Source organism: Erpetoichthys calabaricus, chromosome 5 (genome assembly GCF_900747795.2).
Source record: "Erpetoichthys calabaricus chromosome 5, fErpCal1.3, whole genome shotgun sequence".
Taxonomy (NCBI): Eukaryota; Metazoa; Chordata; class Cladistia; order Polypteriformes; family Polypteridae; genus Erpetoichthys; species Erpetoichthys calabaricus.
This window is the reverse complement of record NC_041398.2, coordinates 60,001-76,861: the sequence shown is the minus strand read 5'-3', so window position 1 is coordinate 76,861 and position 16,861 is coordinate 60,001. Positions and strand designations below refer to the sequence as shown.

The window sequence follows — 16,861 nt, the reverse complement described above, 5'->3', positions numbered from 1 at the left end:
CCTTCCAGCAGATAGGCCTGAAAGTGGGCCGCGCTGGCTGAAGTGCCTGAAAGACACGGTGAGTGAGTGAGAGAGAGAGACACAGAGATAAAAATGCAATGCCACCCACTCCCTCGCACAACACAGGTCACAAAGAACAGGTTTCTGAGCACCCTTACCAGGTATGAAGCGGTCCAGATGCAGGTGGAACGACTCCAACGAAGTTGAACCACGGCCACACCTGAACACCGGCAGCGTGATCCCCCCTTTGACCAGCTGCCCGGTCTGCATGTACAGGTGCACGCCGGGTGGGTCCTGGATGCAGTGGAGGTGGCGCCTCTGAGTTTTCCATATTTCCTGTATTTTTGCGCGGTCCAAAAGCGGGATACCCATGGTGTCAGTGGCGTCCCCGAAGGCCTCCAGCATCTCGTCGATGAGCCGGCCCGTCTCCTCCGCCCCACGTGTGCAGCGGCGGCAGTGGCGGGCCAGCTCCTTTAGTGGGATCCTTCCGTAGCCGGAGCCTCGGGGATCGTTCCCCGCCTCGCCATCCTTGGCCTGTCGCAGCCTGGCGACGTCTCCCTGGTCCCACTCAAAGATGCACAACGAGAGACGCGCCATGAAGAGGCTGTACAGTGGGTGGCTCTCCGTGGTGACACCCGCTACAAAGCGTCGCATCAGGTGCCACACGTCGAGCCGCACCACCAGCTGATCCCACTGGTTGAATAAGAGGGACACCTTGCAGGGTCCCCCGTGGGAACAGCAGTCTCGGTCCACATACAGGACCAGAGGCGGGGACACACTGGCATCACGGTATCGCCGCATCAGCCCGGTGGCCATGGGGTGCAGGCCAGCGCCCTCAGCTGCAGTGAGGACGCTGATCAAGATCTGGCCGTGCTCGTTCCCCACGTTGGTCACCCAGGCTGCCGTTCCTGCCGCGGCACCAGCTAGTTTCTTGATCACCTGAACGATGAAAGGGAGAGTGACGGTAAGCTGGAAGGAAGGAAGGAAGGAAGGAAGGAAGGAAGGAAGGAAGGAAGGAAGGAAGGAAGGAAGGAAGGAAGGAAGGAAGGAAGGAAGGAGAGGATGACGATATCGCTCACCTTCTTTGTTGAGTCCATCTTCAGGATTGAGCCAAAGATGGAGGTGATCCGGGCCTTGGTCTCATCTAGCCTCGAAGCCACCACCCTGGCATAGATGGACAGCAACCACTTTGTACCGGGCACCGGGGTCATCCGCGGTAGAGGCGGAGTCATAGGTGCCTCGGCACCCGGTGTAATGAACTTGGTGACCGCGAACATGAACAGTCTGGACCGCTCCAACCAGGTGTTGCCGTGCTGCTCGAGCAGATATTTGCGCAGCCGGGTGGCCCCGTTGCCCAGCGTGCGCTCACGCATCTGCCCGATCAGCTTTTTGTTGCAGGATAATCTGTGTTAAGACAGAACAGAGACGTTAGGACTGCCCGTGTGTGTGCCCGTCTACCTGTGGAGAGTTGACCCGGCCATCGGAGACTCCTTGTCTGACCTGTAAGTCAGGATAGCTGGAAACTGATCCCGATGGGTGCAGTGCAGCTGATCCAAGATATCCTGCGACCAGCCCGCCACCTTCTTCTTGCAGCGCCGGCACTCCAGGTACTCCGTGGCCATAAAGTACCATCCGTCTGTGTCCAGGACCCTCCGGACAGTCCTGTAGAGTCCGGCTCCCGACAACCTGTGGCTGCACGCCGTGCAGGACAGCTTGTAGCCCCACATGCAGTACGGCATCCACAGGAAAAACGGGCGCTGAAAAAAGGCGTCGGGCGATGTCGGGGGCTGGAGGTACACGTTGCGGGGGCCGGGAGGGTGCCACCAAAGGCGAAGGTTGGAGGTCAGCACAGGCTTTCCGTCCTTGCCCCTGGTGAAAAGGACCCGACTTAACCACGCGTGCTGTTCTTTTGGTAGTGAACTCCTCCAGCCCTCGGGAAAAAGTAGCTGTGTGTGTGTGTGTGTGTGTGTGAGAGAGAGAGAGAGAGAGACACACAGACAGCATGAACAACAGAAAAACAAACAAAAAGAATCAGACAGGCCCTGTTTCTTTCCTGGCAATGCAATTCAAACAAACACATCCTTTTAACTCACCTCTCTCCTGGCTACGGACAGCGTTTGCGAAGGCTGCTTTCCCGGATCAGCCGTCGGTTGGGAGCGCTTAGATGGCCAGGGCCCTCCACTGGTTGCAGACTGGAAGTAGATGCTGGGGAAGGTTGTTAACAAATTCAAACAAATAACAGGTTAAACAAAAAAAGTGAAGAAGTCACCACCAGTTTCCATGGGTGGCTGTCACTTACCAGCCTCCAACTCCATGCTGGCCGACAGCAGCACGTCATCGGGAATCTCGATGACGGAGGCTGCTGCAGAGAGAGAGGCGGTGGGGGCAACAGTGGTGGTTTTGGGAAGGGAAGAGGTTGCTGCCGCCTTCGCCTCGTCTCTCCGCTGCACATACAGCTGGAGTGCATGCATCTTGGTCCCGACTTTGGTGGTCTGGCGCCGGAGCCATTTGATGTAACTGCATTGGGGTACAACAGCGGGAATGGTAACAGGTGAACAAATGGAAGCAGGGTTCCAACTACCTTGCTGTGCCCTTCCCCTCAGACCTCACCCAAAAATCTCTCACCTCTTGGCCTCCCGATCTTCTGTATCGTAAAGGGCCTCAAACGTCAGGTGTCCGTGTTGGCCGAAGCCGACGAGCCTCTTGCCCTCGTCCAGAGTCCTGGCCGACCCATCTCTCTCCTGGCGACGACGGATGGCCTTCTTCACGTCGGGGAAGAGCCAGGCGTAGGACTCCAGGGCGTTTTTATTGCTCGCCAGCGGGCTATCCGACACCTGGCCATCTTTGCGCTCCCTCAGGTGGGTTGCCAACACCATGACGGCATAGCCGAGGTCATGGGTCAGCAACCATTTAAAAGTCTGTCCAAACTGGAGCTCGCTGGCGCTGCGCACCAGCTTGGAGTCCCCGGGGTCACCACCTGCTGCCCGCACCCGTCTCCTGGCCTGCTCCCTGACCATCTCGGCCGACTTGACCTTGAACGGCACAGGGCCGCTCTGGCCATATGCCTTGGCGACCTGGATCGCCTCGGCGGAGGCCTTGAGGGTCAATTCGCCAGAGGTCTCGTGGCGGAACTGTGGCACAGGGTTCAAGCTGGATAAATTAGATAAACCAAGACAAAGTTACAGTTCCATTCCAAAGTTTTACAACACCTATTTTTCTTCAAATTTAACCAGCTGGAATGCAACGAGCGAGCTGAAACAGATCCGCAGGAAAATGGCAGACATTTACATTTAAAGTTTAGGTTACCAAAAACTGAAATTAAAACAAATTTCAGAATATTACAAATTGGCCTTCAGGGAACAACGAATAGGTTACAACCACCATATAGTCTGCACCAAGCGACGTTGCCTCCAACAGAGATCAAATAAAGAGTAACTGAGCATGCAAAAAGGAAAAAAGGAAAAAGGGAACAATAGGATGATAAACCGCCACCTTTGAACAAATTCTATAGGCACCAAACCCAATATTCCAAAAGGGTTTTTTTTTTTTCAAATGAACCTACGAGATATTTAACCTATGAATACTTACATGTCAACACCGCAGGTGATGTTGGGTCTATTAAAACAACGCAATCAACCAGTACGTCAATTACAGAAAGATTCCTTTGTTTTGAGAGGAACATTGCTACTACAAACAAAGACTCACGTAGGAATACTACTGCCAGCCATGGTATGAGATACCAGAAACTGTTCATTCTGAATTCTGAAAGAGTAAAGGGACACACAAAAAAAACAAATAAATATAAATGGTTAGTAATACTAGTACTGACTTTAAGGCCTTTAATAATATTACAACTACCTTGTTACACTGCATTTTCCAATTGCTAGCATTTTTATTATTAGCATTATTATTATTTATTATTAACAAACATAATTATAACGCAATTCTGTCCAGACTGTTTACAGATATTTATATTACTGAAACCAGTTTACTAAAATGAAAAAAAAAAGAATACTTTTATTAATATGTACAAAACAAATGAATTCTCATTAGATTAAACTACATCTGTTTTAGCTCACTTCTCTATAATCCTTGTAACATCAATGGTACCATGTTAATAGTATCAGTGGGCCCCCCTTTACAATAAAACTCGAAACAAGACATCGCCGCTTTTAGACGGGGAGGCGGGTCTTTCGGAGCAGAACTCGGAACGCATCTCTTTCCCAGCCAATCAAAGTTTACAAAAAACTCGGCACAAGAGCGCCTCGACCAATCGCTGCACGTTGCTGCACACTGCTGCTTGTCAATCATCCGAGAACTCGGAATGAACTCGGCACGAAGATCGGCTCTCCGCAAGCGCAATACAGGAAAAGCTTGTGGCGCTACACCGAGTACGTCCCCACCAGAACCCGATTCACCAGTGATCCATAGAAAATAGCGCGGTTTCCATAGTGTAGTGGTTATCACGTTCGCCTTACACGCGAAAGGTCCCCGGTTTGAAACCGGGTGTAAACATGCTGATCTTAACCTTCCAAGTGGAACGGTTAGGAGAGTGTGGCCCTTCTGTGTGCACCCTACGTCAAGAGACTTAAGGCCAACCCTTTTGGGGAGAAGAGAGGGTTTACATAAAGGTATGAAATTTGTCTGCCAAACCAGTGTGGTATTTGGAAAGTCCATTTTAAGTCTCCACTTGGAGCAAGTGCTCAACCCAGCAGGAAGGCGGAAGTGAATGTGCACAGTCTTGGTTTCCATAGTGTAGTGGTTATCACGTTCGCCTCACACGCGAAAGGTCCCCGTTTCGACACTGGGTGGAAACAGTACAGTGAGCATTTTCTTGAAACGGACAGGAAACCATTCTAAGGTGCTGAAGGTTAACAGTTCGCACCTTGGTTTGAACAGCACTAGAGCGCACGTACGTCTATCTGCCACCCACCATATTCGGTAAGAGTAGCATGGATCTCCATTCCCCGTATCAATCACTATTCATTATTTCGGAGATTAACTAGTTTCTGCCTTTGTAATCTTTCTATTCATCTCAATTGTCTTGTTTACTCGAGAAGACCAGGCTTTGCACGCTAGGCCGTTCTCCACCCAGGCCAAGGAAAACACAGCAGCCTCAGGTTTCCATAGTGTAGTGGTTATCACGTTCGCCTCACACGCGAAAGGTCCCCGGTTCGAAACCGGGTGGAAACAGTCTAAGTGGGACAGTTTTGTTTTTTCGGCCTCCTATACCTCGGAGATCCCCCTCAGAGTTTCAGACGTCAATGGCCCCACATTACTCCTCAGTTCTCCATCAGTGGAAGAGTAAGCGTTTCGTTCCAGCGGGGACATTGTCTCCAATAAACCGTCGGCAGGGATTTAAAGGAAAAGCTTGCGGTGCTGCACCGAGTACGTCCCCACCAGAATCCGATTCACCAGTGATCCTGGAAAGCATAGAGAGCAGCGCAGTTTCCATAGTGTAGTGGTTATCACATTTGCCTAACACGCGAAAGGTCCCCGGTTCGAAACCGGGTGGAAACAGTCATACTGGTCAAGTTTTGTTTTTTCGTTCACCTATACCTCAGAGATCTCCCTCAGTGTTTGAGACGTCAATGGCCCCACACTACTCCTCAGGTCTCCATCAGTGGAAGAGTAAGCGTTTCATTCCAGCGGGGACGTTGTCTCCAATAAACCGTCGCCAGGGATTTACAGGAAAAGCTTGTGGCGCTGCACCGAGTACGTCCCCACCACAATCCGATTCACCAGTGATTCTGGAAACATAGAAAATAGCGCGGTTTCCATAGTGTAGTGGTTATTACGTTCGCCTTACACGCGAAATGTCCCTAGTTCGAAACATGCTGGAAACATGCTGGCCTTAACCTTCCAAGTGGAACGGTTAGGAGAATGTGGCCCTTCTGTGTGCACCCTACGTCAAGAGACTTTAGGCCAACCCTTTTGGGGAGAAGAGAGGGTTTACATAAAGGTATGAAATTTGTCTGCCAAACCAGTGTAGTAGTTGGAAAGTCCATTTTAAGTCTCCACTTGGAGCAAGTGCTCAACCCAGCAGGAAGGCGGAAGAGAATATGCACAGTCTTGGTTTCCATAGTGTAGTGGTTATCACGTTCGCCTCACACGCGTAAGGTCCCCTGTTCGACACCGGGTGGAAACAGTACAGTGAGCGTTTTTCTTGAAACGGACAGGAAACTGTTCTAAGGTGCTGAAGGTTAACAGTTCGCACCTTGGTTTGAACAGCAGTAGAGCGCACGTACGTCTATCCGCCACCCACCATATTTGGTAAGAGTAGCATGTATCTCCTTTCCCCGTATCTATCCCTATTCATTATTTCGGAGATTAACTAGTTTCTGCCTTTGTAATCTTTCCATTCATCTCAATTGTCTTGTTTACTCGAGAAGACCAGGCTTTGCACGCTACGCCGTTCTCCACCCAGGCCAAAGAAGACATAGCAGACTCAGGATTCCAAAGTGTAGTGGTTATCACGTTCGCCTCACACGCGAAAGGTCTCTGGTTCGAAACCGGGTGGAAACAGTCTAAGTGGGACAGTTTTGTTTTTTCGGCCTCCTATACCTCGGAGATCCCCCTCAGAGTTTGAGACGTCAATGGCCCCAAACTACTCCTCAGGTCTCCATCAGTGGAAGAGTAAGCGTTTCGTTCCAACGGGGACGTTGTCTCCAATAAACCGTCGCCAGGGATTTAAAGGAAAAGCTTGCGGTGCTGCACCGAGTACGTCCCCACCAGAATCCGATTCACAAGTGATCCTGGAAAGCATAGAGAGCAGCGCAGTTTCCATAGTGTAGTGGTTATCACATTCGCCTAACGCGCGAAAGGTCCCCGGTTTGAAACCGTGTGGAAACAGTCATACTGGTCCAGTTTTGTTTTTTCGGTCCCGTATACCTCAGAGATCTCCCTCAGTGTTTGAGACGTCAATGGCCCCACACTACTCCTCAGGTCTCCATCAGTGGAAGAGTAAGCGTTTCGTTCCAGTGGGGACGTTGTCTCCAATAAACCGTCGCCAGGGATTTAAAGGAAAAGCTTGCGGTGCTGCACCGAGTACGTCCCCACCAGAATCCGATTCACCAGTGCTCCTGGAAAGCATAGAAAATAGCGCGGTTTCGATAGTGTAGTGGTTATCACGTTCGCCTTACACGCGAAAGGTCCCCGGGTGGAAACAGTCTAAGTGGGACAGTTTCGTTTTTTCGGCCTCCTATACCTCGGAGATCCCCCTCAGAGTTTGAGACGTCAATGGCCCCACACTACTCCTCAGGTCTCCATCAGTGGAAGAGTAAGCGTTTCGTTCCAGCGGGGACGTTGTCTCCAATAAACCGTCGCCAGGGATTTACAGGAAAAGCTTGTGGCACTGCACCGAGTACGTCCCCACCAGAATGCGATTAACCAGTGATTCTGGAAACATAGAAAATAGCGCGGATTCCATAGTGTAGTGCTTATCACGTTCGCCTTACACGCGAAAGGTCCCCGGGTGGAAACATGCTGACCTTAACCTTCCAAGTGGAACGGTTAGGAGAATTTGGCACTTCTGTGTGCACCCTACGTCAAGAGACTTAAGGCCAACCCTTTTGGGGAGAAGAGAGGGTTTACATAAAGGTATGAAATTTGTCTGCCAAATCAGTGTGGTATTTGGAAAGTCCATTTTAAGTCTCCACTTGGAGCAAGTGCTCAACCCAGCAGGAAGGCGGAAGAGAATGTGCACAGTTTTGGTTTCCATAGTGTATTGGTTATCACGTTCGCCTCACACGTGAAAGGTCCCCGGTTCGACACCGGGTGGAAACAGTACAGTGAGCGTTTTTCTTGAAACGGACAGGAAACCGTTCTAAGGTGCTGAAGGTTAACAGTTCGCACCTTGGTTTGAACAGCACTAGAGCGCACGTACGTCTATCCGCCACACACCATATTCGGTAAGAGTAGCATGGATCTCCTTTCCCCGTATCTATCCCTATTCATTATTTCGGAGATTAACTAGTTTCTGCCTTTGTAATCTTTCCATTCATCTCAATTGTCTTGTTTACTTGAGAAGACCAGGCTTTGCACGCTAGGCCGTTCTCCACCCAGACCAAGGAAGACACAGCAGACTAAGGTTTCCATAGTGTAGTGGTTATCACGTTCGCTTCACACGCGAAAGGTCCCCGGTTCGAAACCGGGTGGAAACAGTCTAAGTGGGACAGTTTTGTTTTTTCGGCCTCCTATACCTCGGAGATCCCCCTCAGAGTTTGAGACGTCAATGGCCCCACACTACTCCTCAGGTCTCCATCAGTGGAAGAGTAAGCGTTTCGTTCCAACGGGGACGTTGTCTCCAATAAACCGTCGCCAGGGATTTAAAGGAAAAGCTTCCGGTGCTGCACCGAGTTCGTCCCCACCAGAATCCGATTCACCAGTGATCCTGGAAAGCGTAGAGAGCAGCGCAGTTTCCATAGTGTAGTGGTTATCGCGGTCGCCTAACACGCGAAAGGTCCCCGGTTCGAAACCGTGTGGAAACAGTCATACTGGTCCAGTTTTGTGTTTTCGGCCACCTATACCTCGGAGATCTCCCTCAGTGTTTGAGACGTCAATGGCCCCACACTACTCCTCTGGTCTCCATCAGTGGAAGAGTAAGCGTTTCGTTCCAACGGGGACGTTGTCTCCAATAAACCGTCGCCAGGGATTTACAGGAAAGGCTTGTGGCGCTGCACCGAGTACGTCCCCACCAGAATCCGATTCACCATTGATCCTGGAAACCATAGAAAATAGCGCCGTTTCCATAGTGTAGTGGTTATCACGTTCGCCATACACGCGAAAATTCACCGGTTCGAAACCGGGTGGAAACATGCTGACCTTAACCTTTCAAGTGGAACGGTTAGGAGAATGTGGCCCTTCTATGTGCGCCCTACGTCAAGAGACTTAAGGCCAACCGTTTTGGGGAGAAGAGAGGGTTTACATAAAGGTATGAAATTTGTCTCCCAAACCAGTGTGGTAGTTGGAAAGTCCATTTTAAGTCTCCACTGGGAGCAAGTGCTCAACCCAGCAGGAAGACGGAAGAAAATGTGCACAGTCTTGGTTTCCATAGTGTATTGGTTATCACGTTCGCCTCACACGCGAAAGGTCCCCGGTTCGACACCGGGTGGAAACAGTACAGTGAGCGTTTTTCTTGAAACGGACAGGAAACCGTTCTAAGGTGCTGAAGGTTAACAGTTCGCACCTTGGTTTGAACAGCACTAGAGCGCACGTACGTCTATCCGCCACACACCATATTCGGTAAGAGTAGCATGGATCTCCTTTCCCCGTATCTATCCCTATTCATTATTTCGGAGATTAACTAGTTTCTGCCTTTGTAATCTTTCCATTCATCTCAATTGTCTTGTTTACTTGAGAAGACCAGGCTTTGCACGCTAGGCCGTTCTCCACCCAGACCAAGGAAGACACAGCAGACTAAGGTTTCCATAGTGTAGTGGTTATCACGTTCGCTTCACACGCGAAAGGTCCCCGGTTCGAAACCGGGTGGAAACAGTCTAAGTGGGACAGTTTTGTTTTTTCGGCCTCCTATACCTCGGAGATCCCTCTCAGAGTTTGAGACGTCAATGGCCCCACACTACTCCTCAGGTCTCCATCAGTGGAAGAGTAAGCGTTTCGTTCCAACGGGGACGTTGTCTCCAATAAACCGTCGCCAGGGATTTAAAGGAAAAGCTTCCGGTGCTGCACCGAGTACGTCCCCACCAGAATCCGATTCACCAGTGATCCTGGAAAGCATAGAGAGTAGTGCAGTTTCCATAGTGTAGTGGTTATCACATTCGCCTATGTGGACACTTTTTGTGACTGAAGACAGAGAAGAAAATTAAAATTAGTAAAAACCTTTTATTGATACATACCAGGCAAGGGTAAAATGACAGAGAAACACAGTCCTAGGACACCGCACTTCATCTGCCTCGAGCGCAGATATCCTTGCTCTTTTATACCTTTCTAGTCTCCTGATCGTTGACCACGTAAGCAATAAAAATAGCGTCCTGACTCATTTTGTATTATTCCAATTTGTAAAGTCCTTACCCTAAAGGTATATTTTTTTGTCACACACATCATTGAAAGAAAACTTCCAGAAAGTGTACATGCTTTTTGTCACGTACGCAAAACACAAACAAGTTTGATCATTCTGTTGCATTTTCTGTACTTACACACATACATTTTGTTTAATTACATCATTTTATGTTTTTACACTCCTCCCTTTTTGAACAAAATGATGTGGGCAATATATAATTAAATTGAAATGGTTGATGAAGGGGAGGGGGGGGGGGGAAGGGGATGGGGAGGAGAAAATGGAAGAAGCTATACGAGACATGTGCTCCTCATGTAGCATATATGCCCTTTCCATAGAGGCAGTAAAGTACTTAGATAGAGATCACCACCCATCCTTGGGTAGCCTGAGAGGGTGCGGGTAACAGTCAACAGAAAAAGTATTTTTAAGATAGTCATTTCTTGCAATGCGATGCGTGGATCCAGGCAGGCAGTCCTTCAACTTTCACGGCATGTGGTGTGGATAGAAGAATTTGGAATGGTCCTCTCCACCTAGGCTGATGCCAGTGTTTCCTCCGAGTATCTCGAACCAGGATCCAGGTGCCCAAGGGAATTGGTAAATCCTTAGAAAGGGGGCTGGTCCTCCAGGCTTGATTAACCTGCTGGTGGATTTCCTTCAACGAGGTTCGCAAACCTGTAAGACTATAGAGAAGATCATTGTCCACAGTATGCAAATTCACATTTCCTACAACCATGCCAATGGGCATGGGACGTCCGGTCAGAATCTCAAACGGCGATAGTCCCAGTTGTCGGTGTGTCCGTCCCCTTAGTCCCATTAAAGCTAAGGGTAGTGCATCCGGCCATGATAAATTAGTTTGTTCACAAATTTTTGCGAGTTTAGCTTTTAAAGTGCCATTGCATCGTTCTACGATGCCTCCGCTTTGGGGATGGTATTTACAATAATGGTGCACATTAATTTGGAGCCAGGTGGTTAATTCATTTATAACGGAGTTCACAAAATGAGTGCCATTATCTGTTTGTAACTTTTGAGGGATACCCCATCTTGGAATAATCTCTTTAATTAGTGCTTTAGCTACTGTTTTGGCATCGTTGTGTTTTGAAGGGAAAGCCTCTACCCATCGGGAGAACACATCGACAATCACAAGACAATATCGGTACCCTTTAGACGGGGTTAGTTCAATGAAATCCATTTGGAGGTGTTCAAACGGACCCATTGGATTAGGGGTAACGGCGGGACTTACCTGGGTACCTTTTCCCACATTAAACTTTTGACATACTGCACAGCGTCTGCAAAATTGCTCTGCATATGTAGAGAAACCTACAGCTTCCCAATGTTTTTCAACATCTCGAACCATGGCATCTCTACCTGCGTGATCGAGGCCATGGGCGATTTTTGCCATTCCTGGGAAAGAGGCTTTTGGGAGAAAAGGTTTGTTAGTGTGTTTATGAGTCCAGACTCCATCAGAGAGGGACCCTTCTTTGGACCATTTTCTCCTTTCGATATCCGTGGCCGCACTCTGTAAAGAAATAATTTGATTATCAGGGTCCTGGTCATTTTCTCTGTTGGAATAAAGAAATTGGTGTGTTATTATATGCAGCCTCTTTAGCAAAGTGGTCAGCTAATTCATTTCCTTTGCTAACAGGATCCTGTTTTCCTGTGTGAGCTTGACATTTAACAATCGCTAGCTTCGATGGTTTGGTTATAGCTTCTAAAAGGGATTCGATCAATTTCTGATGTTGGATGGGTTTGCCAGTACTGGTCTTAAATCCCCTTAGTTTCCATAGTGCTCCATGATCATGGCAGACTCCAAAAGCATACCTGGAATCCGTATAAATTGTTACGATCTTCCCTTCGGACAGCTGACATGCTCGAGTGAGTGCTACGAGTTCAGCTGCTTGTGCACTCAAGCTTGATGAAATTCGATTTGCTTCCAGCAGGCGGTCCCCTTGGACCACTGCGTAACTGGTTGAGATGTGAAGTTTTGGCTTGTACTAGGATAGAATGTACAGCGTGAGGCACTTTAACTGTTAGGGGGCTCATGAGAACTACATCCGTGCTTGCTAATACAGCTTCTGTTGTTGCAGCCACAGCACGAAGACACGGAGGAAGTGCTGCGGCCACTGGATCCAGTTTTTTAGAAAAATAAGCCACCGGTCTTTGTTTATCTCCATGTTGTTGCGTCAGTACTGCATTTATAAATCCCTGCTTTTCGTCCACGAACAAAGTGAATGGACGAGAATGATCAGGCAAACTAAGCGCGGGCGCAGATAGAAGAGCAGTTTTTCAATTGTTGCAACGGCTGTGCTCTTTCAGTAAAATTTAGAACCCACTGTCTGCAGTAGCCCAGAATACCTAAAACAGACATAACCTGTTGTTTTGTGACCGGTCTAGGAAGATTTTGGATGGCTGTAATGCGATCGCTAGAGAGAGCTCTTGTTCCATACGTAATGTCATGACCTAGATATTTTACAGTTGTTTTGATTAGCTGCAGCTTAACTTTACAAACTTTATGGCCATTGTCCCCCAAAAACAGCAACAATTTCTGGGTATCTTTTGTACAATCATCTTCCGTAGCGCTACATATCATTATGTCATCTACATACTGTATCAATGTACTACCTCTGTCCGGCCAAAAGCCTTCTAAATTTTGGGCAAGAGCTTGTCCATATACACAAGGGGCTTCAGTGTATCCCTGAGGCATGACGGTCCATGTCCAACGGCGGTACCGCGTTTGACGAGATCGGAATGTACGGCGGAGATGCCAGCCTCTGCTTCGGGAGACAGAGGACATTGGGCACGGTGCGGGCGGAAGGAGGATTTCGGGTGGCTCACCAGAGGCTCACAATGGGCTATCCTTCCATAATCATTCTTTCCCTGGGACCATAGTGAATCAGGGAGCATAGAGAGCCAAGAAGGGAAAGTGGTTTGCAATGAACAAGCAAAAGAGGAAGGACGGCACAAAGCGCGATGTACTAAAAAATCAGTTTGAAACACCACTTTAGTTATTAAACGGTCAGGAGTATCAAAAATACCTGGAGTAACTTGTAACCAGTCTGTTCTTTCAAGGCATTTTTCTACCCATGGTCCTATTTCCCCCCATTTAACAGTGCGTGATTTAGCTAAGGAAATATGAGGCACTGTGCCGCCAAGATAATATATGTGCTGTGAGCATGTAAGATGAACAGAAGCAGCTGCCTTTGTGGATGAAATAAAAACACAGGAGATGTGAAGGGTTTCGGGGCGAATACCAGAAGTAAGGAAAGATTCTAGCCAGCGGGTGTCTACTTCTATAGGGAAGTATTGGGCAGTACAGTGTAAAATGTCAGGGGCCTGTAAATTGGGAAAGAGACAAGGGGATAAAGAGTGTAGGGCTTTGAGGAGAATGGTGTGTGGGGAAATATCTAAAGTCCAAGCTGCAAAAGAGGGTTTGGGGTAAGGGGCAATTTGACACAACAACTTGGGGGTTGAACAGAAAAAACCTTTGTCAGTCATAGAAATAGAAAGAGAAAGTTTTGTCATGAGATCTCTTCCTAAAAGGTTAACTGGACAGAGCTGATTCAAAAGAAAACGATGCAGTAAGGTATGTCCGCCAGGACGTGACTGGACTTGAAGAGGTTTTGATACTTGAAGAAGGTGAGGTTGTCCAGAAGCAGTAAGCACAGTAACAGTCTCGTTCGAGGCAGGGACCTTTGCCAGCGAGAGGGTAGATCGAGTGGCACCAGTATCGATTAAGAAAATAGTCTCAGTGCCATCAACGAACAATGTCAGTAAAGGATCAGTCTCTGAATTATGGGTGAGCAAAGGTAGTTGAAAAGAGTGGCTGGAGGTCCCTGCGTTTTCCTATGACCAGTATTGTTGGTCAGGGGTGTCAGAAAAAACAGGTGGAATAGGGGGAGGTGGGGGCTGTTGCTGTCTGTGAGGGCACTCCCGACGAAAATGTCCAGTTTCACCACAGGCGTAGCAAGAGTAGGAATTAGCATTGGAATTAAAGGGAGAGGGAATAAAAGGATTCTTATTGTGGTCAACAGGAGGAGCTCTAAAACACCCTCGTCCACTTCCTCGTCCTCGTCCCCTTCCTCTAATGCCATATCGTCGGCCTCGGTCAGGAGTATTCCTGGTATAATAGTTCATCTGTGCTGCCAATAATTTGGCATGAGAGTCCGATTCCTTCTGCTTAGTTTGTTTTTCGGCATGTTCAGCATGTCGTTTGACTTCATCAAACGTGGCACTTTCCCACTCAATACAGGAAGTGCGGACCTTGTTTTGTATATCAAGGCGCAAACCGGAAACAAAAGGTGGAACTGCAGCTCGGGTGCGGTCATCAACATTTTCCAAGCCCGAGTGATTAGCCATAAGGTCTTGAATCCTATGTGCCCATTCATCAACCGTCTCGTCTCTCTTTTGTTTTGCAGCAGAAATAAGGGACCAGTCCATTCCTTTTTTATATTTTTCTGCAATATTTTGTCTCAACGCCTCCCATTGTGGGTTAAATTCGCCTTCTCCACCTATCCCCTGTCCTCGAGTTAAAGCTGGGTTCCATACCCATGGAACGTCATTGCGGACACCCCTGCTAACAGTGGCCCATGTGGTCCCAAGCTTTCGACGAAGTACCTGGGTCCATTCAGCAGCGTTAGGCTTATACATGCTATCTAACTGATCAAGTTGTTCAACAAATTTTAGTCCTCCTACTTCCTTTGGATCTGGAAGTGCATTCACGACATCTTTTAGTTCTTGGATGTCCCAGTTCCGATTTATCATAACTGTTGTGGGATTTTGGGGTCCGGCTGGATGGGCAGGGTTATAATGGGGATTGGGAACTTCTATTAAAGGGCAAGTAAGTAAAGGTGAAGGATCAGAAGAGAAAAAAGTTGGAGCTGGTTTGTGTGTGGAGGTTTGACTTCGAGTGCATTTGGAGACGGGGGTTTGTCTAGTACAGGGTGGGTCATCACGATGGGTAGAGGGGTCATAGTGATCTGTGCCTGGGGGATCATCAGGGGAAACTTCTGCTAGTTGTAGTGCAGGGGGGGCAGTCGGAATGGGGGATAGAGGAGGGGATAATGGAGGTGCCTGAGGTTGGTACTGAGGAGGGGAAAAAATAATAGGATAAAGGGGGTCTTTATTTGGATTATTCTTCCTTTTCCTCCCGTCTGCCTGTGGTTCAGTGCCTGTCTGAACTTTCTGTAATGTAATTAGTAATTCCTCTTTCTCCTTTTTAGCCTTTCCCTCATTTGCCCGCAACAATTCATTCTGTTTCTGTACTGCTTCTAAATTTCTGTCTTTTATTACTAATTCCCATCTATCGAACATATCCATTCGATACGGTCCACTATTATAACAACCCTGCTTATTCCTACACAGGATCTTCCTGACTTCCTGTATTTCACTTACATCTCCTGTCCCCTCTATCGGCCAACGCCCACCACTCTGTCTATTCCATTTCTTACATGCCTTCTTGAAATCTAAACCTGTCTTCTTTTCTATAAATTTCCTAGGAGACCCATTTTTACAGGGCATCTGTTGATCCTCCAAAAATAATTCTTCCAGCATTAATGATTTTGATCCCCCTGTGCGGCGATTAACAGGCTTACTGTTATAAGTTCCCATTATGTCCCCTTGCCCTCCCGGGTCCTGTATTTAATTTTCCAACTATATACTGATTCGCCTAATCCCTTGTACGTATGAATCAGCGAGGTATTAAGTGTGCCACTCACTGTTCCCTTACTGTTCCCTTCTTTTTTCCCAAGGGGAGACACCTAACTATCGGTCCTGTCCCAGTTCCCAGGAGAACACGGTATTGCTATTAGTATGTAGATTTATTTATTCCGTCCTAACAGCAATCCTGCAATCTGTGCTCTTTTTCTGTTTATGTTTCCATACATATATATACCACCCAGTTACTCGTCCCGTTAGCCTGTCCGCTCACATCCCCGGATTCCAGCTCAGGTGACTTCGTGTCCGATTCGGTTCAGCAGAATACTACATCAATACGTCCAGCCGAGTCTAGGATATGGGTGAGGCCAGTATCCTTTCGTCAGACCTTTCGTATGCATCAAACTGCTTGGGTCAAGTCTCCATCACCTTAAGCAACCCGTTGAGATATGAGTATGACTAGACGGTCAACAGGAAACTCGCCCTCCCGTAATAAAAAAAAATGTTCGGAAATTCCCCGGTGCTTACCCCAGCCTGGAAGTGTGCAAGCTCTGTCTGGAAATCCGTTCAGTCACCGTGGATGTAGCAAAGAGGAGACCAGGGGCTCCTCATGCAAGAACTGTTTCAGGACAGGGCAGTCCTAACTTTTGCCGGAGCTGCATGCTCTGCTGCCGGAGCGCTCAAGTTGACGGCAGTCCGCTGGTAAGACGGATCACTGAAATGGTCTCGCTGGAGGAGTCGACCGACCGTCTCTTGCCCCACGTCCGGGCGCCAAAAACTGTGGACACTTTTTGTGACTGAAGACAGAGAAGAAAATTAAAATTAGTAAAAACCTTTTATTGATACATACCAGGCAAGGGTAAAATGACAGAGAAACACAGTCCTAGGACACCGCACTTCATCTGCCTCGAGCGCAGATATCCTTGCTCTTTTATACCTTTCTAGTATCCTGATCGTTGACCACGTAAGCAATAAAAATAGCGTCCTGACTCATTTTGTATTATTCCAATTTGTAAAGTCCTTACCCTAAAGGTATATTTTTTTGTCACACACATCATTGAAAGAAAACTTCCAGAAAGTATACATGCTTTTTGTCACGTACGCAAAAAACAAACAAGTTTGATCATTCTGTTCTATTTTCTGTACTTACACACATACATTTTGTTTAATTACATCATTTTATGTTTTTACACCTAA

The 16,861-nt window shown here is 48.0% G+C and overlaps 2 protein-coding genes and 7 non-coding genes across 9 annotated transcripts; 7 read left to right on the top strand and 2 right to left on the bottom strand.

The window, feature by feature from the left end:
• Nucleotides 1-376: 376 nt before the first annotated feature.
• On the bottom strand, nt 377-2,282 carry LOC127527808 (uncharacterized). Its single transcript, XM_051927687.1, has 6 exons — nt 2,250-2,282; nt 2,094-2,192; nt 1,459-1,946; nt 1,080-1,404; nt 525-939; nt 377-471 (listed from the first exon to the last, which is right to left on the bottom strand). The coding sequence occupies exons 1-6, from the start codon at nt 2,280-2,282 to the stop codon at nt 377-379; spliced, it is 1,455 nt and encodes a 484-aa protein (XP_051783647.1).
• LOC127527800 (uncharacterized) lies at nt 2,211-3,458 on the bottom strand. Its single transcript, XM_051927622.1, has 2 exons — nt 2,626-3,458; nt 2,211-2,517 (listed from the first exon to the last, which is right to left on the bottom strand). Exons 1-2 carry the CDS (start codon nt 3,015-3,017, stop codon nt 2,292-2,294), a joined length of 618 nt encoding a protein of 205 aa, XP_051783582.1. The 5' UTR covers nt 3,018-3,458; the 3' UTR covers nt 2,211-2,291.
• A 984-nt stretch (nt 3,459-4,442) lies between these two features.
• On the top strand, nt 4,443-4,515 carry trnav-uac (transfer RNA valine (anticodon UAC)). The gene has a single exon. It is a non-coding gene; the product is annotated as a tRNA-Val (tRNA).
• Nucleotides 4,516-5,120: 605 nt separating this feature from the next.
• trnav-cac (transfer RNA valine (anticodon CAC)) lies at nt 5,121-5,193 on the top strand. The gene has a single exon. It is a non-coding gene; the product is annotated as a tRNA-Val (tRNA).
• A 254-nt stretch (nt 5,194-5,447) lies between these two features.
• Nucleotides 5,448-5,520, top strand: trnav-aac (transfer RNA valine (anticodon AAC)). The gene has a single exon. It is a non-coding gene; the product is annotated as a tRNA-Val (tRNA).
• Nucleotides 5,521-7,712: 2,192 nt separating this feature from the next.
• Nucleotides 7,713-7,785, top strand: trnav-cac (transfer RNA valine (anticodon CAC)). Its single transcript has one exon. It is a non-coding gene; the product is annotated as a tRNA-Val (tRNA).
• Nucleotides 7,786-8,089: 304 nt separating this feature from the next.
• Nucleotides 8,090-8,162, top strand: trnav-cac (transfer RNA valine (anticodon CAC)). The gene has a single exon. It is a non-coding gene; the product is annotated as a tRNA-Val (tRNA).
• An 883-nt stretch (nt 8,163-9,045) lies between these two features.
• Nucleotides 9,046-9,118, top strand: trnav-cac (transfer RNA valine (anticodon CAC)). The gene has a single exon. It is a non-coding gene; the product is annotated as a tRNA-Val (tRNA).
• A 304-nt stretch (nt 9,119-9,422) lies between these two features.
• Nucleotides 9,423-9,495, top strand: trnav-cac (transfer RNA valine (anticodon CAC)). Its single transcript has one exon. It is a non-coding gene; the product is annotated as a tRNA-Val (tRNA).
• Nucleotides 9,496-16,861: the final 7,366 nt, after the last annotated feature.